Source organism: Cottoperca gobio, chromosome 8 (assembly GCF_900634415.1).
Source record: "Cottoperca gobio chromosome 8, fCotGob3.1, whole genome shotgun sequence".
Taxonomy (NCBI): Eukaryota; Metazoa; Chordata; class Actinopteri; order Perciformes; family Bovichtidae; genus Cottoperca; species Cottoperca gobio.
In genome coordinates, this window is record NC_041362.1 from 11528571 (window position 1) to 11548441 (window position 19871).

The window sequence follows — 19871 nt, forward strand, 5'->3', positions numbered from 1 at the left end:
TATATATTGATCTGTAGGCCTACAACGTGATCAATGATTAAATCTTTCTGTGTACACTTTCAAAATAAAACTCCCAAAATCGACGTTGTGTAGTTACGTTCTTTATCACTCGTGATGATAAACCCGTGAACTCACGATTACCTCATCTCATTAGCTTCAAGGCAGGTATAATGGCATTTCCGGTGAACATTTTCAGAATAAAAGTTTAAAATTATGCAGGAGCGTAAATACGCGTTGTGACCATGGATGAATAGGGACGTTACGGTCGATAGAGACGTAAATCGCCCACGTTTCTTCCGTGGTTTTGTTATTTTTGGTAGGGTGGTGAAATGCACAGATGCAATTTTCATCTTGGGAATCATACAGCCAACAATAACTGCCAGAAGCGACCTACTCATTGATTTTAAGAATAGTTGCTAAGACTTCACAAAGGTGGTGTAGATGTACGGTTTTGCTGGGTGCCAGCACGTGAGGGGGTTACAAGGTGCATTGCAAAAGGAAATAGCATTACCAGTTCCACTTGGAAAAGTGGAAAGAAAAGCATTGATTAACAAGAAAGGAATGGAAATATGGTAGAAAAAGTGGAAGGAATACCAGAAAGGAAGGGGGTACCACAAAATACAACAGTCCGTCCTAACAAAGAACTATAAAGAAAGAAACAGAAGGGAGGAAATCATCATAACTAGACTCAGATTGGATTACACAGGATTAAATGGCACTATGTATGTACTGGGGAAAAGGAACAGTGAAAAGTGTGAGAACTGTGGAGTTAAAGTGAATGTGGAACATGTCGTATTACCTTGCACCATGCATGGAATAGAAAGAGAAAAGCTAAATGGAGGGAGAGGGGGTAAGAGCTACCAGGAAGGCACTATTTACTTTCTTAAGTGACGCAAAGTTGGTGAGAAGAATTTAAAAAAGGTTAAATCATGGATTTCACATCCATGGGTAAAATGGTCAAACGACATGATGCTACATACTCTTGTACAGTAGGTGGCGGTATGCACCTTAAAGTTGTTTGAGAACTGTCAATAAACCGAGAGAACAAGAAGAAGAAGAAGAAGAGGCAGGGACTTATCTTGCCGTTACACCTCAGCTTTGAAAGTCTACGTCGAGTAACGCCTGCTTACATCTACCCAAGTGGTATGACCAGGTTAGATGCAAAGAATTGTGTACATTTTAGGTAATTTTTCCCATATTGTTTTCGAGAACTGATCTGGCTTTTCTGTCAACTTGATATGTAGTTAACGTTAACCCTTTTCTTTCTTTTGGCGGCCGGTTGTAACGTAAATGTAGGTTAGGTAACGTATAAAACTTGACGCTAACTCGTCTTAACATAAAACGCTAACGTTAGGTTTCTGCAATTGAGCAGAAGCACACAAGCTATTTCAATCAATATTAGTTAACGCTATTTGCCTATAAGGGTCTTTACAACAAGCAACAAAACTGTTAACGCTGCATTTGCTCTCCTTAACCCATCGATAAACCTAAATTACCTTACTCAAATTGGATTTTAGCTAACGTTAACTTGGATGTAACGTTAGCGTAAGTTACTTGTGAATGGCATGTGGTTAAATTATGGTGTTACTACTTCACTATGTAATAGAATACTTTGTGATTGTTTTAAATCTGTTGATTTAGGGTATTGGGTGACCTGTTGGGTGACCTGAGTGTCCAGGTAATCCCTCAGTGAATGCGCTGCGGGCAGCAGACAGTTTGATGACAGTACAGGAATTTTGCGTTTATTGTTGTCACGCAACTTGTTCTGCGGTCTCTGTCTGTAATGTATGTTGTGGAGCAGAACCTCAATGTGTGTGTGAAAAGCTTGCATTTCTTTTGAAAACACCAGATATATTTTTTGATCACTCTAAAATGCAGTAAAAAAATAAACTAGAAGTTTTGTCTGATCTTTACAGCGTGACAGCTCTCAGGTGTAATTTGGGTGCTACCATCTATAATGGAAAACACTTCTGATGACTACAAGATCCAGTCATTTGACCTGGACACACAGATGCTGCTGAAAACAGCTTTGAAAGGTTAGCATGTTACTGTCTTATTACTGCATCAGGTAAAAGTTGCAAAAATCTTAAACGATAAAAGCACTCGGCAAGCATCAAGTGTGCGAGTGATAAACCTCTCAAACTATCTTTTTGTTTATTTCAGATCCAAGTTCAGTGAACCTGGAGAAGGTATCCGATATCCTTGTGGATCAGTCTTTAAAGGACCAGGTGTTCAGCAAAGAGGCTGGACGCATCTGCTACACCATCGTGCAGGTCCATACTGTCTTTTTTTGTCCTCGTTAGTTTGACAAAGACACTGAGCACCATTGAGACAGAGGGATTTAAGAAACCAGAGCAGGGCTTAAACATCTGATTGATTCTTAATCCTCTTACTTTATCAATGCCTAACTGGTAGTTGACACTGGAGCAACAGGAGGCTCTTAAGCCAGCTTACCTACACCGCTATGTTTCCTGACTTTTTCTTTTTTCTTCCATACTTCATCTTCTATCTGTCTTCTCTCGGTCACCTCGTGCAGGCCGAGGCCAAGCAGAACAACGGAAATGTGTTCAGGAGGAGCTTGTTGAACCGCCTCCAGCAGGAGTTCAAGAGCCGCGAGGAGACGAGGGGCCGCTCGCTGCAGGAGTGGGTGTGCTTAGTCACGTTCATCTGTAACGTCTTCGACTACCTTAAAGTAAGTTGCAGGGTTTTTTTTTCCCCGTTAAGGAACGTCAAACTTCATCATGTTATCATATTGTCTTAATCATCAATATAGAGCGGCATTGTTACATTCGTCTGCATCAAAGCATCTGTAACATGGCTTTTCTTTCTGCTATCATGTGTGGTATATTTGACTACTTGTGTTACACTTGCTTGTACGACGCGGTAATAAAAGTGTTTAATAAGTCAGTGGTGAGCCTGGAAGGTTTGTCCCCACGTCACTTTCACAGGCATTGGCATTTTGCACAGGTCGACTCTTTCATGGTGACAGTCGGTGCTCATTTTTCATTTGTGTGAAAGGGAAGTTATTGTCACGAACTCAACAAAGTTACCTTCTTAATGAAAGTGTTTAACTTTGATAACAGCGGCTGTAAACACTCTCTGTTTGTCTTTGACATTTAGGTGAACAACATGCCGATGGTGGCTCTGGTCCATCCTGTGTTTGACTGCCTGATCAGGCTGGCCCAACCAGATGCTCTCATGAATGAGGAGGAGGTGAGGAAGAATGTGATGGGATATTAGTTTGGATGTTTATTTGGTATAAAAAAAAACATGTTTTGTGTTCTTTTTAAAAGAACAGTACTGATATTGATAGATATCAGACATTTTCCCCGTAGGTATTTAGGAGCAGTTCTGATTTCTTAGGCCATTACCTTGGGTCCCAGGAAAAGGGGTTAAGTTAATCATATAGGCTTTACAATCTGTACAGTTAACGATACCCTCTGTCTTTATAAACTCTCGTTTCACGGTCAGACAAATTAAAATGTTAATCCATATGACAAAATGATACTTGGATTTGAATAATTCATACTTCACAAGGGCTTTATTTTCATCCAAGTCGCTGACCTCTCGCTCTGCAGGTGGACTGCCTGGTGCTGCAGCTGCATCGCATCGGAGAGCAGCTGGAGAAAGTGAACGGCCCGCGGATGGACGAGCTGTTCTTCCTGCTGCGGGACGGCTTCCTGCTCCAGGAGGGCCTTACCTCCATGGCCCGTCTGCTGCTGCTGGAGATCCTGGAGTTCAGGGCTGGAGGCTGGGTGCTCAGCGGCACCGCCCACAAGTACTACTACAGTGAAGTCGCTGACTAGGGTCGCTGTGAGGACAAGGGTGCTGAGCAGCTGTTTTTGCAGGTGCGTTAGCAAACGTTCAAGCACCTTGGATACCGCTCTTTAGTCAACACTGATTATAAAACCAGCAGATTCATGAAGGACAGCGACATCTTCCAGGAAAACTGGAAGGTTTTGGTAAGATTCAACAAACTGTAAAAAGACGTTTTGATTTTGCTGGATTGTTCCCTGCGTTTGATAATATTTCCGAGACATGGTGCCGTGGATGTGGAATGTGCAATAGTTCAGAGTGTTGAATTTAAAATAACGAGGTTTAGCCACATTCAGGTACACTTTGTTTTCAAGTTTGATCACAGCTGAAGCTATTTTTTTTATTTGATTTTTTATTGATTGAGCATTCCTGTTTTGAGAAAGTCCAACTTGTTTTTTTACCAAATCCAAAGACTTGACATTCCCAATGCAAGCTGCTTTTGGTCTTTGCTTTGTTGTTGTGACCAAATTCAATTGAAAAATCTATATTTTAATAATTAAGTTGAATATTTTAGCGTAGAATTTACATTTGACAAAAGGTTTGAAATGCCGTTCAGAGGAGTTTGTCCTGTGGGATTCCTGTTACGTTACATGTCGTGAGGTCGTTTCCTCAGATGAAGCGTTAAGTCTTAAATCGGGGACCTTCCTTTCTTTTGTTGCAGCTCAACTTACATGTAAAAGACCAAGATATTGGTTAGTTTAAACTGTCTCTATAGATAAATCAATCAGATATTCAATACATTTCTGGAATCAAACGTTTCAGATGTTAAACAACTCGTGCCAATACAACAAGAGCAGCTTCCAATACTTCTTGACAAAGCCGAAGCTTTTAATTTGTAGTTGAGGTTCTGCAGGACAGTGGTGGCAGAAGTACTCGGATCAATCTCTGGAAGAAAAACAAAAGTAGCAATACCACAGTGAAGTAAAAGCACTCGTAATGCAGAATGACCCATTTCAAAATCATCCATATTATACGATTTGATTTTAATCATTGATGCATTAATGTGTATATCACTTTAAGTGTTGCAGCTGGTGAAGGCAGGGCTCCTTTTAATTACTCTGCTGGGTAGCTCGTGAATTTCCCCGCTGTGATCAATCAAGTTTTATCCTAATCAAACACAATTTATTTATTGATCATATTTTATATTATTAATCTGAATCTGCTAAATAACTAACTAAAGTTATTAAATACATGTATTGTAGTCAATATGTCCTTTAAGATTGTACTTATGTACTAAATGTGCTCAGTTACCTTCCACCACTGCTGGAGGAATAAGTTCAGTATCAGTTATGAGCATAAAGTATTTTTCCTCTGAATTCAGCACCACCAGCGCTGGCTACACGGCAGCATGTAGCTCAGTTTTACATTGTAGTCTGTTGTTGCCTTTGTTGATACTCAGTGACGGCTTTACAGTCTAACCAAAGCTGTGCCTTGGATTCAGACGCACAAGCAAAGGTGGCACATGTCATTCATGTGGTTAAAGCTGCACCTGTAATTATATGTAAATAGCTAAAAGCTTAATTAAGAGATCGGCAGACTACATTTCCTGTTAAATAATTTAAAAGCCCAGTTATGGTCAGGATTTAAGACATTTTGTATTATATTTCCCACCACGTTCAGACCAAGTTGATCAAACAAACAGTTTAATGATGTGAAACTTTAGTAACTAGTCCCGTAATGACAGGACACAGAACTGACTGCAATATCTGCCATATTTTACTACGCTATTGTAACATTTTTACATTATTCCATTTTTATGGTTGGGTTGTACATTTAATGCAAATGTATTTGTTCTAATAAATCTTTTGAAGTTTTTCCTTTTTATTGTGTTTGTTAGTTAACAGAACAGCTGAGCACGACTGCACTTTGAACACGATGCAACTTCTCAATACAAAAAGTGACAGTAGTCCATGTTACCCTTTTTAATATTTCACGGCGTAGTCCTTCCAATAAAGGATACTCACAGAGTTCACTATTTATAAAATCAACAAAATGTGTCATTGAATCTTCCACACGTCTGTCAATCCGAAAAAAAACATTTACATTTCAGTCCAGAAGGGTTTCGTTCTAAAACCAGCGGTAGTGAGCGTAGGCTCTGTTGGATTCGGCCATCTTGTGCAGTTCCACCTTCTTCTTGATGACGTTGCCGTCGTTCCCATAGGCTGACAGTAGTTCCTGGGAAAGTTTTTCATACATGCGGATTTGTTTGTCTCTGTTGTCCCTGCACTCTGTGATCATCCATTTCATGGCGATGTGGCGACGCCGGTTGGACGAAAGCGGGACCGGCACCTAAACAAAAAGAATATAATTCAACTTTGTTGGCGCCAAATCAACAACTGTTTCTGAAGAACTATTGATTACAAACTCAAAAGAAGATTGATGATGACGATAACACTTAGATCAAGTCTGAATTATTCATTAGTTATTATTATAATTATCATTTAGTCTGAAAACATGTTGACATTTTTGCATGAAATATTACTTTTAACAATTAAATCAACAAACTGGTTATTTTTCTGTTAATCAACTAAAAATAATAATCATCTACTCGATCTGGGATTAAGCTCCACAATTAATTTTAGGATTGACTGGTGCACAAAGGAGTGCTTCAGTCTAACCTTGTTAACTTGTGGAACTGTATCTTGGATAATTCATATTCGCTGTACAGGACGGAGGATATTTGGGGTCGGCCAGGATAAGTCAGTATCTCAAGGGTTTGACCTACAACCTTTGGTCAGATTATTTTATTTGGTGGAGCAGTTTTCTAAAGCGGTGGACAAATACTTGTACCATGTATTATTACAATACTGTAAAACTTATAATCACAGAAGTAAAACAATAAGATTGTGTCTACTAGCCCCAAAAGATGGCAGAGAAAAATACATTATTTGTTTTTGTAATTTTGCAGAAAGATTTAATATGGTCTTTCCAGGAGAGCAGATCATCATCATCATCATCATCATCATCATCAACCCCCCACCCAAGTGTTTTTATGAAAATACAAATGATGATCGGCCTCTTCACTCACCTGGTAGTACTTTCCACCTTTCTGAACGCTGGTCAGCCCAACGATAGGCTTACAGTTCTCCAGAGCCTGGTGAAAAATGGCGTAGGGGTTACACTCTATCTCTTCCTTCTTCCCTTCTGGAGCTTTGTGGTATTTCCCCACCTGTTTCCTCTTTATGGTCTCCAGGGTCTGGTGGCAGAGAGAGAAATTGTGGTAAATCGTATGCTATGAGACCAACAACCAATCTTTGAGCTCCACTTGGAGACTGTGTTTGCTTTCTTACCAGTGTTACGATCTCTCTGGCCACAATCTTTTTTCCATCCGTCATTAACATGTTGATGAATTTACTGAAAAGCAAACAGAAAAATGATGACCTGACATGAACTCTCAGATGCACAGCTTTGACTGACTCATGCGACACCTGTCTGATTGTTGTACCTGATGACGGGATCGTCGAAAACAGAGCTGGTGACTGAATTGCGTGCTGCCTTGATGGGTTGGAGCTTTTTGATCTCCCGCTGCTCCTTCTCCTCAGCACTCAGCTCCGTCTCTGTGTGGCTGTAGGCCTCCTTACTGACCTCTGGCTCAAGATAGTAAGGGTTGTATCTGCTCCACCTCACCAAGAACACTCTGAAAAACAAAGGACACATGAAATAGCAACATTTCACAAATTACTTACAGAGTTATGTGCGTGTGTGTGTGAGGACAGGAGATCCATTTCAAAATCAGCACTTGTCTGAATGAATGCTGAAAAAAATTAGCGATTAGTCAATCTACAGATAATTAATAAGCAACAATTCTGTAGTGATCATAAAGTGCCGAACATTCACTTGCTGCCAAATTGAGAATTTGCTTGTGTTTATTCATAGTAAATTACATTTCTTTCATATTTGGACTGTTGCTGTCGGACATAACAGGCAATTTGAATACTTGACTTTCGATGGGCATTTTTTACTATTTTCTGACATGTTTAGAAACCAATTAATACATTCAGTGATTGAGAACTATTCTGGACACCAATTGAAAAAGAATAACGTTAGTTGCAGCCCTAATAGATATCATTTTGACTTTTAGATCCAACTTCTGAGATTATTAGTTGAGCAACAGATAATTAGTTGGTAAATTGTTAATGAAGATCGGCTGCTTTTCTCAATTTTATATCTTTGTAAATACAATTACAATTTGAAGATTACCACTCGGTATTTTGCTGTTTTATAACATGTTATAGATTAAACGATTAAATAAAGGAACAAATAATCTACGGATCAATCGATGATGAAAATAATTGCAGACCCATTGAGACATTTTGCTCTGTTCTGTTATTGCATGAAGAGGAATACATCATTATTTTAGGACACTTTTTAAAGAGTCAATTATTAATTGACTGATAAAAAAAAGCTGTACAGAAATGACAATAGCGGATCAACAATGAAGATAATAGCTCACATTTGTGTCGACAGATATGTAACAGAGCCAGTTCGCTTAACCACGTTATTTACATTATTGTTTAGATTCTGAAATGCAGAACAAAATGCTCGTATAGCACAGTACAATTAACTAGACAGCTAACACCACATGCAAATTGTTTACGTCTTTATAAAATAATAATTACCTTGGTGTCCAAGGTTTTAATAATCCTGAGATGGAGGCAGCCATCTTGAAAATGTGAGTGAGTGTTAGGACCCCGGGTCAGTACCTCCTGAAGATGCCTGACAAAACAAAAAGCTGAATTCAAAATCACTGTTTTATGCGGCAGATTTTTTTTTAATTAAATGCCATGGTAAAATATGTATTCTACAATGGTAGATACTGTGTTTTCTATTTGACTATTTTCGCAAAATAATTATAATCAATAATTTTAGACTCTCGCGCACACACTGGTGACATCACGCGATGTTTTTAGTGCTATGGCGTACCAGGAAGGGGAGTCGCTTGAATCTTGGCTCAGTGAGTGATCAATCCTATTTTATGAATTAAATAATGTGTATAATTAGCTAGATAACTTGCTCCGTGTGACAGAGCAGTATATCCGTTAGTACAGAAGCTGTTAGCGCGCGCTAATAGCCGCTCTCCAGCGGATAGAGGGTCCTCCTGGTTGACAGTCAGCTGTCTGCATCATGAGCAGGATGGGTGGAGAGCTTTATGAAACATTGTCTGGGTCAGATTTACCAGTGACAGCTCAGTGATTGTTCAGAGAAGCAGGTTGTTGTCGCTCAGTACAGTTAATACTTGCAGCTGTTGAACAGAAATCAGGTTATCTCAGTAGGTCCCGAAGCTGTGAGGCACCAGATTCACTCCTTTGTCAACCTGTCTGTAAAATCTTCTGAAGATGCCATAAACGTGGGTGTGATTTCGGATGCTGATCTTCCAGAAGCACATATCTGATATCTCCCAAGACTTCCTTTTATATCATAATAGAAATATATGAGGATGATTTATTATATATCTGAAGTCAGAGGCTTCCTGTCACAGTCAGACTCTGACAAGCTGGTTCATGTATTTATTTTTATGATGCACTTTTTGCTGGACTGGCAAAGCATCTGTTAAATAAACTCCTGCTCATCCAGAATGCTGCAGCCATAGCCAAATCCCACTGTAGGGTTTGGGCGAAATTTAAAATGCCTTCATTTTACATGACAATATGTGTTTGACTGACCAACGCATTGACATGGGTCTTCGTCAGGGTCATTGTCAGTAGTAGCATGTATTTAAATGACTTATTGTTATTAAATCACTGACTACACAGTACACACCGGGCAGATTCACCTTCGATCATCAAGTATAGCTCCCCGCACTATTCTTCTCTCTGGAGAACACAATTACAACCACATGAACTAATGTCTGCTACAACAGTGTCTTCATGTATGGTTTAAAGTGTGTGGTTAAGGGGTAAAATTCTGACATTAGAATTATTATTATTAGTAGTAGTAGTAGTAGTAGTATTCCCTTTTCAATAATAATAATATCATTAATATTATTAGTATTGTTATTATTATTATTATTATTATTATTAGTATTAATAATAATATAACCTTAATATAACCTTCTTATGTTTTTATATATGTAATACTATCTTATATGTTCCTATTTTATATATTTCTTTATATGGAATACCATATCTTTTATGTTCTTATCTTATTTGTATTTCTATTTGCACTGCTAATACAATGAACACTACACCAGTAATTACAAAGAGGAAGAAGGACAACAGTTGCTGCATTGTTATGCTGACCACAAGACTCACAAGGAGCCATATTCACAGTAGGATGTGATGTGCATTCAGGTGTAGGTGAACACACCAGTCACTGTAAGTTAGTGTGTGTTAGTGTGTGTGTCCAACCGTAAAACTGGTGTGCAGTCAACCTTCATATCTCTCATTGACTGTGGGGATATTCTGCATTGTCAGGCTGCTCCGTCAACACTTCAGCTGTTAGACCCTGTGTCTCGTGGTGCATTACGCTTTGTCACAAATGACACATTTCAGGCTCGTCTTTGTTCTCAGTATCAAACGGTTGATTGGACCTCATTACAGACAAGAGGAAATAGCTAATCTCATGTTATTCATTTATGAAGCTCTAGATCTCTTCTCTCATTTAAATGTAGTAACTAGAAAACACGATTCAGTATCTGCTTAACCTTAAATGTCCCTCACGTACGCACTATTGTTGGCAGAACTGGTTTCAGGTACTATGCACCTTTTCAATCGAATGAACTGCAAACTGGAGTCTTCATTCCACTACTATTTGATGTTTTTCATGATTCTTGTAACTGTTCATTCCTTGTTATTGTGTTATTGTGAATGTTTCTCGTTCTTAGGTTTCTCTTGAAAAAGAGATTAATCTCAATGATACTGCCTGATAAAATAAAGATTCAACTAAATGTCTTTTTCTAACAGATAAAGCCACCCATCCCACAAACAGACAGGAGGACTGGGAGTACATCATAGGCTTCTGTGATCAGATCAACAAGGAACTGGAAGGGTATGTCTGCCATATATTTGCAAACCTTTTATTTTATTTTCATTTTCTATTGACGTTATCACCTCCCCAGATAAAGTTTCTCATCTGGAATTCCTTCCTGCAGTCCTCAGATAGCTGTGACTCTGCTCGTCCACAAAATCCACTCATCACAAGAATGGGAGGCTCTTCAGGCTCTGACCGTAAGTTGACCTAAATATCAACAAGCGTCTTTTTTCTCAACACTTTAGCTTTATCTTAACAATTCTGTGTGCAGGTATTGGAGGCATGTATGAAGAACTGCGGGAGAAGATTTCATAATGAAGTCGGGAAATACAGATTTTTGAATGAGCTGATTAAAGTTGTGTCTCCAAAGGTAAGCAGTCTCCAAATAGGTTTATATGAGAAGTATGCTGACTGTGTTTCCTACCAATCCAGCCTCTTTTGAATCCCCCCTCTTGTGTCCAGTACATGGGTGACAGTGCACCTGAGAAGGTGAAGATGAAGATTGTAGAGATGCTGTACAGCTGGACGGTGGCGTTTCCAAATGAGACCAAGATCGGTGAAGCCTACCAGACGCTGAGAAGACAAGGTGTGTTGAGATCAGTTAGACGGCAGGATTAACATAATGCATGCGAAAAGACATCTTATTACCCTCCCTCTCACCAGGCCTTGTGACACACGACCCGGAGTTACCGCTGGACAGGACTCTGATTCCCTCTCCTCCAACACGACCCAAACATCCAGTGTTTGACAACGAGGACATGGGCAAGGTGAGGCTGTTCTGTAATGTTGTGACTCAAACTAGGGCTGCACAATATATCGTTTCTTTTATCGCCATTGCAATGTCAACTTGCGCAATAAACACATTGCAAAAAACTGCAATATTGCACTTTAAAATGTAGCTATTATTATTTTTCTTACTGCTGCCTTTTGTGTTCAACATGCATTTGTTCAATAAGAAAATGTTGGAAAATAAATTCTTTTAAAATTCCGTGTGTGTGTTGTGTGTGTGTGTGTGTGTGTGTGTAGCTGCTTGCTGAGCTTCTCCGGAGTAAAAATCCAGAGGACCTTCAGGAAGCCAACAGATTAATCAAGAACATGGTGAAAGAGGTGAGCGCTGTACGGCTTGTTGAATGTTTAACACAGTCTGGCACTGCTTACTATTAATGGGTGTCATGAAATAAACTTACTGCAGTGTTTATCAAAGTCTTGAAAGTTATGTTTTCAAAGGAATATGCTTGAATTTGAATATACGCCTGGAAAAAAAAAGTTTTTTCAACATAATCTGGTGTTTTATCATTTGAAATGAAACAATGACATCATCATATTGTTTTGTTGTCTCGTGGCATCTCACAGCTGGTTAAGCATTAAATAATCTTGATCAAAGTAAATATGAACAGCTGGTAAAATAAACAAAGTGACTTGCTGTGGGTGTAAACTAATTCTGTAAACTTTTGTTTTTCTTAAATGCATTTATAGCAACAATTTAGATGTGACGGTAAAAGCTTCAAGTGTCTGGACATTTTTGGTTTAGGTACCTTGAAAGTGCTTGAAAAGTTTATGCCAAGGTTATACTACTATAATATTTTTATTATGTGACATGATCATGTTTTATGTGCAGCTCACAGTAACTGTTGTTTTTTGTCAGGATGAGGCGCGAGTGCATAAGGTTACGAAGCGAATACACACTCTGGATGAGGTGAACATCAATGTCAAGCTGCTGACGGAGATGCTGTCCCACTACAACAAAGACAGCTCCACTGACTCAGACAAGGATATCATTAAGGTGTGCGTCAAACAACCAGTTAAGCTTTAACTCCTCTTGAGAAAGTTCAACGGGAACACAATTCATTTCATCTATTATCCCTCCAGTGTCCTTTGCAACAAGGCCGTATCCTTGGAGTCAACATTTAAAACATTTCCTGACATTCTAAAATATTTAAAAGAATTCACAAACACATGGGACGGACTTTTTATTTATTCTATTACATTGTTTGTATTTTCCTTTTTTTTTTACCTTTTCATGTTTCATTGTATGTAATGGCAGAGATAAGAGATTAATAAACCATACAAACATAAATCTATGCATTGTTGTATGAGGAAGGGTTAGCAAATATCTGTTTTTATTTATATAATTACTCCTTTCACTTTCTCCTTTAGTCCTATATTCTCTTCTCCAGGTGCCCCCCCCCCCCCCCAATATATATCATAATTACAGCCTTGATTTGCAATAATGCAATCAAATTAATTAATATTACTACTTAAAATGTCAATAAACTACATTGTAATAACTCCTGAAATACTAACAAGACCAGCTGGTGTCACATCTGCAATTTAAACTTTGTATTTCCTCCCAGGAACTCTACGAGCGGTGTGACAAGCTGAGGCGCGCTGCCTTCAAAATGGCCACTGAGACGGAGGACAACGACACCAATTTAGGTTTGCTTGTTTGGTATTTTCCTTTATCTGAAGAAGCCCTGTCTTCACATTTTGATCATTTAATTGAGTATCATGTGTAACCTTTGGCTCCTCAGGTGACATCCTGCAGGCCAGCGATGACCTCTCCAGGGTCATCAACTCCTATAAGAAGATGGTTGAGGGGCAGTCCATCAACGGTGACAGCGAAGAGCCTCGATCTACAGCTGGTGACAGTGGTGAGACATTTAATAATTATGCACGTTTTTACAATTGACTTTAAAAAAACGTGATTATGCTCCAGATTTCCTGCCATTGTGTAATCAGTTCAGCTGCTGCAAAAAGTCTTCCTTTCCTCGTCACTCAACAGAGACCACAGATACACTGATCGACCTCGGGGGCCTCGACACTCCGAGCCCTCCTCAACCTGCCGTGCCTCACTTCCAGGCCTCAAATCTTGTCTCCATCAATCCCATTGCTTCCCCCATCCCCGTGCTGCCTCCTCCTCCCAAACGTCTGGCCGGTTCCCATGGCAGTCAGAGCAGCAGCCCAAGTCACCCCCCCCTCGACAAGGCCTCCACTGCACTCTCTCTCCTTGACGATGAGCTGCTGTCTCTAGGTATATATCCTCATGGTGACTTATTGAGTTTAGGGTAATACACTTGATTCCTGGCTCTCTAACAATCCGCCCACCAGCACCTTTAAAGCTCATTTAAGACATGTAGTATCTTGTTTGTTTAATGCGGGACAGTATCTCCGCTGAAGTCTCCCAGCCACTAAATGGGCCGGCATATAACTCCCCGTAAAACAGAGAATTTACGTTTTTATACTCCAGGTTTTGTATTAAGCAAACAAGACATAATGTTGTAATTATTGAGCTTTAAAGGTGCTGCAAGGTGGGTATTGTGAACTTTCCAGTGGTCAGGCTAAGCTAAGCACCTCCTCGCTGTAGCTTTATATTTAATGGACAAATATGAGAGTGGTATCAACCTTCTCATCGAACTAACGTTTCCTTGATTTGATTTGTAAGAATACTGAAAAGAAAACCATAGCTCTCAGCTTAGAAAAACATTCAGGCGAGACGCTGCAGACAAAAACATTTCTATTTCTTGCACTGGTCAATTTTGAGAGTTTTGGATATTTTGTCTTTTAGACTAGATGAAAGAATCATCAAAAATACACATGTAGGTGTTTATTTTACTGTCTATTTGCATTTGTAGATTTATCTTAAATTCACCAAAAGTTAGTCTTAGATAATGCCTCACTTGCTTATTTATTTAAACTAGTGGTACAGAACATTATTGTCTTGATTGAAGTAATCAGCTGTGAAATTGTCATGGTAATATGTATCACTTAAGAAAATGTGTCCTGTTCACCTGTAGTGTCCCCTTCAAGATAAAAGCTTTTCTCTCTTTTGATGATACAAATGTCTGTATCTTCGTTCAGGACTGAATGACCCCCCCACCTCTCTGAGCAGCCAATCAAAACCCAAGTTGAACGAATTGTCCAATCAGTGGACTTCCTTGCAGGTACATCTAAAATGGTTTGTGAGCAACTTGTACCAAACCACAGCTTGTAAGTCAATGTGTAATGGGAGAGTGTAAATTACCTTCTGTCACCTCATCTCCTCTGCAGGCTCCAGCTCCAGGTGTGGATATGTTTGGCAGTGCAGCTTGTTCAGGTCCAGCGGTGCCTCCAGCTGAGCCAGCTGCTGCCACACACAGTCTACAGAACCTGCAAGACCTGGCCATGATGGGCTTTTCAGATCACAAGAGGTGCAGAGTCATACACAGTGTTTGTCTTTGAATAATAGCAAACACAGTACAGGTACATCTCAATAAATTAGAATATCGTGGAAAAGTCAGTTAATTTCACTAATTCAATTCAAAAAAGTGAAACTCATATATTATATGGATTCATTACACACAAAGTGTAATATTTCAAGCCTTTATTTGTTTTAATCTTCATGATTACGGCTTACAGCTAATGAAAACCCAAAGATCAGTATCTCAGAAAATTTGAATATTACATAAGACCAATAAAAAAAGGATTGTTAATACAGAAATGTCAGCCTTCTGAAAAGTATGTTCATGTGTCTGCACTCAGTACTTGGTTGGGCCTCCTTTTGCATGAATTACTGCATCACTGCGGCGTGGCATGGAGGCGATGAGCCTGTGGCACCGCTGAGGGGTTATGGAAGCCCAGGTTGCTTCGATAGCGGCCTTCAGCTCGTCTGCATCGTTGGGTCTCGTGTCTCTCATCTTCCTCTTGACAATACCCCAGAGACTCTCTATAGGGTTCAGATCAGGCGAGTTTACAGGCCAATCAAGCACATTGATTCCATGGTCATTAAACCAGGTATCAGTACTTTTGGCAGTGTGGGCAGGTGCCAAGTCCTGCTGGAAAATGAAATCAGCATCTCCATAAAGCTTGTCAGAAGAAGGAAGCATGAAGTGCTCTAAAGCTTCCTGGTAGACGGCTGCGTTGACTTTGGACTTGAGATAACACAGTGGACCAACACCAGCAGATGATATGGCTCCCCAAATCATCACTGACTGTGGAAACTTCACACTGGACTTCAAGCAACTTGGATTCTGTGCCTCTCCGCTCTTCCTCCGGACTCTGGGACCTTGATTTCCAAATGAAATGCAAAATCTACTTTCATCTGAAAAGAGGACTTTGGACCACTGAGCAATAGACCGGTTCTTCTTCTCCTTAGCCCAGGTAAGACGCTTCTGACGTTGTCTCTGGTTCAGGAGTGGCTTGACATGAGGAACGTGACAGTTGTAGCCCATGTCCTGGATACGTCTGTGCGTGGAGGCTCTTCACTGACTCCGGCCTCAGTCCTTGTGAAGCTCCCCCAAATCTTTGAATGGCCTCTTCTTGACGATCCTCTCACGGCTGCGGTTATCCCTGTTGCTTGTGCACCTTTTCCTACCACACTTTTTCCTTCCACTCATCTTTCTCTGAATATGTTTGGATGCAGCACTCTGGGAACAGCCAGCTTCTTTAGCACGGACCTTTTGAAGCTTCCCCTCCTTGTGGAAAGTGTCAATGACTGACTTCTGGACAACTGTCAGGTCAGCAGTCTTCCCCATGATTGTGAAGCCTGCTGAGCCAGATTGAGACCATTTAACGGCTCAGGAAACCTTTGCAGGTGTTTTGAGTTCATTAGCTGATTGGAGTGTGACACCGTGAGTCAACAATATTTAACTTTCTCACAATATTCTAATTTTCTGAGATACTGATTTTTGGGTTTTCATTAGCTGTAAACCGTAATGATCAAGATTAAAACAAATAAAGGCTTGAAATATTTCACTTTGTGTGTAATGAATCTATATAATATATTAATTTAATTAATGAAATAAATGAACTTTTCCACGATATTCTAACTTATTGAGATGTACCTGTATATGTCCACAGAATTGTCCATTTCTAGACATTTTGACAGGTTTGAGGATTTATTTAGTCTAAAAAGTTTACTTAAGTAATGTTGTTCTTTTTACCAGTCTACAGAACTGTTAAGGTCTCATAGCGATCTATCACTGTGTGATTTTCAGTTTGTCCGTCCAGATGACGGCCAGAGGAAGCAGCTTTGGGATGCCTGCAGCAGCACCTATCCTCATATCTGGGCAGGGCTCTCCCTCCTCACCTTCTTTTCTCCAGGTTATGATGCCCAACTCTCCTGCTCTGTCCCATGCCAAGGCCCAGAGCCTGGGCTCAGCACCGGGCAGCCCGCTGTTCCGCTCTCTGTCCCCATGCCACCCTCCCCTCCAGGGCAGCCCGGCCAGAGCTACAGACGTCTCCCTGAGCAATGTGCACATCCCTCTGGAGGCGATCAGACTCAGTAAGGACAGGAGAGGAGGGAGGGATGGGCTTGACCGGTTAATGGACAAATGATTCAACAAAATATAGCTGAATGTAGACTGTATAGCTCATGTCTGTCTGTCCTCAGGTAAAGTGCTGCCTGTGACGGCCTACGATAAGGACGGTGTTCGCATGCTCCTCAACTTTGCATCTGACTGTCCCCCCGGCCGGCCTGACGTGTTGGTAATGGTGGTGTCCACGCTCAATACAGCACCCCTGCTTGTTCACAATGTGGTACTGCAAGCTGCTGTACCCAAGGTAGAGACATTTATTCACCAGACATTCATACGTTTTGTGTGTTCTTTTATTACCTCTGTTGGGAGATGAGGCCACATGTTGTCGTGGCTCAAAAGCTGACATCCATTGAAAAGCTTGGTCTTGAACTGGAGCCTCTGTAGATTAATATCATACCCAGTATGTTATGATCCACTAAAGTTAGGCACGATACAAGATGAATAAATCAGAGACAGTTGAGTGGGAGGGGAGAGAGAGACACACCTGACGGAGATCTACACTCTACTGAGTACATTTGTCTAGCTTGCTACACACCTAATATGAGGCTTCAGCAGTCTTAAACTCTTTTTCGTGCATATGTAACGTTTTGTGTTACTATCCCTCGGCCTCCCTCAGCAAGGAAACATAAAGATAGAAAATATTTGAATGTGTCCTTTAAATAAAGAATAGAAACACAGAGCTGACTGCTCCTTTCATCCTCCACCAGTCAATGAAGGTGAAGCTGCAGCCTCCATCAGCAACAGAACTGGCGCCATTTAACCCGATCCTACCTCCAGCCTCCATCACCCAGATCATGTTGCTGGCCAACCCAACAAATGTAGGTGACACAATAACACTTGAGCACATAAATAAACAAACAGTGAATTTTGGAGCCACACAAATGTAATGATAATGCTAAAAGATCTGTGTGTGTGTGTGTGTGTGTGTGTGTGTGTGTGTGTGTGTGTGTGTGTGTGTGTGTGTGTGTGTGTGTGTGTGTGTGTGTGTGTGTGTGTGTGTGTGTGTGTGTGTGTGTGTGTGTGTGTGTTCACAGGATAAGGTGCGTCTGCGCTTCAAGCTGGCGTTCACACTCGGAGATCGTCTGTGCAACGAGGTTGGAGAGGTCAACCAGTTCCCCCCACGAGAGACTTGGGGTCAACTATAGAAATGTGCACGCCTGCTACCTCTCAGCAGGGACCGGTTCGTACTCCATGAAGGGGCTGTGAAGTCACATCCATCCCAGAGAGAAAGCAGGGGAAGGTGGGGTCATTCAGCCGCACATTCCTTATAGCGGTTCATTTCTTTTGGCCATTGTTAATACTGGCAGTGAGAAGCTAACAGCAGACACTGAAGTTGTATTTAAACAGTGCTTGTATACTTTTCTGCAGATAGCTAACAAACTAAAGATTCACTGGCAAGTAAGAGAGCCGTGGTGTTTACAGGTCGATGGTATTAAGATAAATATTTTAATGGGTTTTCCCCCAAGGCGAATATTACAGGTTTGAATGTACTATAAATAATCAATGCATTAGAGCTCAGCCCCCGACAGACGTGATGGATTGCAGCAGGACAAAATAACTTTTAAAAGAAACTGACCTCTTAATTAAAGTGGCAATAGACAACATTACAGCGTCACCGACACCATTAAGCTTTATGCAAATGAGTGTTTGACATCAGCTAGCGACTCTGCTAGCTGCATTAATTGGAAAAAGAGTTGGCAACATTGCACATGACACACCGCATTTTGCGTCCCACGGCTTTGTGACATAAATCGCGCCTTCATGTTTTATGGGAGATCGTACCTGGTGGTGGAAAGCATTACATAGTGGAAGTGGCTTATAGGGATCTAAACGCTGATGGTGTAATTATTGTACATTACATTGTGCAATCAACATTTACTTCATAATTATAAGATAAAGCAACAAAAAGTTTCTATTGCTACTTTAACAGAGCCTGAGATACAAGTTGTGCTTACATGTATTTATTCCTCTGGATGAATGAGCACTTTCTAAGCCCACAGAAAATATACTTGAATATATCCATAAAGTTGAAAATGGGATCTAGTAGATGTCTTAGGATGGAGTTAAACTGAAAGATTCATCCCTTAAGTAAAAATACTTAAATGATTATTTCAGCCATTAAGATGTTTGAAATGGTTAAATAACCTGTGTTTATCAATGATACTAGTTAGTGTAGCCCTGTTTTAGATAAGTGGACCAACATTTCATTTTGTGCTGTAAAAGCAACCAACTGCACTTAAGAGGGTTCATTTTTTATTATGAATGTCGTTAAGACTCGAGTCCTGGTTTTATGTGATTTTAGCAGTCCTTATTTTTGTTCTGTATTTAAAGATCTTTACTCTTCTACCAGTGACAGTATTTGTCATATTTATTACTTTCTGTTCTGTTTACAGTATTTCAGTGCATCACTGAACCTAGAAAATGTGAACTGAAAACATTGAATTACATTTGGTAGCTCTAAAAGGCAAATCTGTCACCAGGCACACAACTTGTGTGTTCAGCCGTGGGAGAGCGGAACTGTGCTGTGAGGAACGTTTCATACATCAGTCCACCCTTAGGCCCCCCCCTCTCTGGTAGTCCTCAACTCGTCACATGTACGGAAGAAGTGAGTGTTTAATGTACAGAGTATGTAATGTACCTATTATTTGTTGTTTGACAAGTTACGTGAACATGTGACGTGTAGATTTTGGGAGAGTTAGGACTGTACATACTGTATGATGTGCCATTTGTTCGCCACATGACAAAATAAATATTTCTTTCAATGGTTGTCTGATGTTCGGAGGTTATTTTCCT

General features: G+C 40.3%; 3 protein-coding genes across 5 annotated transcripts; 2 read left to right on the top strand and 1 right to left on the bottom strand.

The window, feature by feature from the left end:
- The first annotated feature begins 257 nt into the window (after positions 1-257).
- mif4gdb (MIF4G domain containing b) lies at positions 258-5630 on the top strand. 3 transcript variants are annotated; one of them, XM_029437275.1, is made up of 7 exons: positions 258-1183; positions 1642-1678; positions 1917-2036; positions 2164-2273; positions 2537-2692; positions 3121-3213; positions 3579-5630. In XM_029437275.1, the coding sequence occupies exons 3-7, from the start codon at positions 1958-1960 to the stop codon at positions 3804-3806; spliced, it is 666 nt and encodes a 221-aa protein (XP_029293135.1). In that variant the 5' UTR covers positions 258-1183; positions 1642-1678; positions 1917-1957; the 3' UTR covers positions 3807-5630. The 3 variants fall into 3 exon arrangements, with proteins under 3 accessions (XP_029293135.1, XP_029293133.1, XP_029293132.1); XM_029437273.1 differs by lacking the exon at positions 1642-1678; XM_029437272.1 differs by lacking the exon at positions 1642-1678 and having other exon boundaries at positions 258-1153.
- A 93-nt stretch (positions 5631-5723) lies between these two features.
- mrps7 (mitochondrial ribosomal protein S7) lies at positions 5724-8532 on the bottom strand. Its single transcript, XM_029437271.1, has 5 exons — positions 8436-8532; positions 7262-7453; positions 7107-7170; positions 6845-7012; positions 5724-6105 (listed from the first exon to the last, which is right to left on the bottom strand). Exons 1-5 carry the CDS (start codon positions 8477-8479, stop codon positions 5884-5886), a joined length of 690 nt encoding a protein of 229 aa, XP_029293131.1. The 5' UTR covers positions 8480-8532; the 3' UTR covers positions 5724-5883.
- Positions 8533-8709: 177 nt separating this feature from the next.
- On the top strand, positions 8710-19845 carry gga3b (golgi associated, gamma adaptin ear containing, ARF binding protein 3b). Its single transcript, XM_029437270.1, has 17 exons — positions 8710-8770; positions 10719-10803; positions 10907-10982; positions 11057-11155; positions 11248-11371; positions 11449-11552; positions 11812-11892; positions 12431-12568; positions 13140-13221; positions 13317-13436; positions 13568-13816; positions 14644-14726; positions 14833-14972; positions 16758-17044; positions 17153-17322; positions 17786-17896; positions 18113-19845. Exons 1-17 carry the CDS (start codon positions 8731-8733, stop codon positions 18221-18223), a joined length of 2100 nt encoding a protein of 699 aa, XP_029293130.1. The 5' UTR covers positions 8710-8730; the 3' UTR covers positions 18224-19845.
- Positions 19846-19871: the final 26 nt, after the last annotated feature.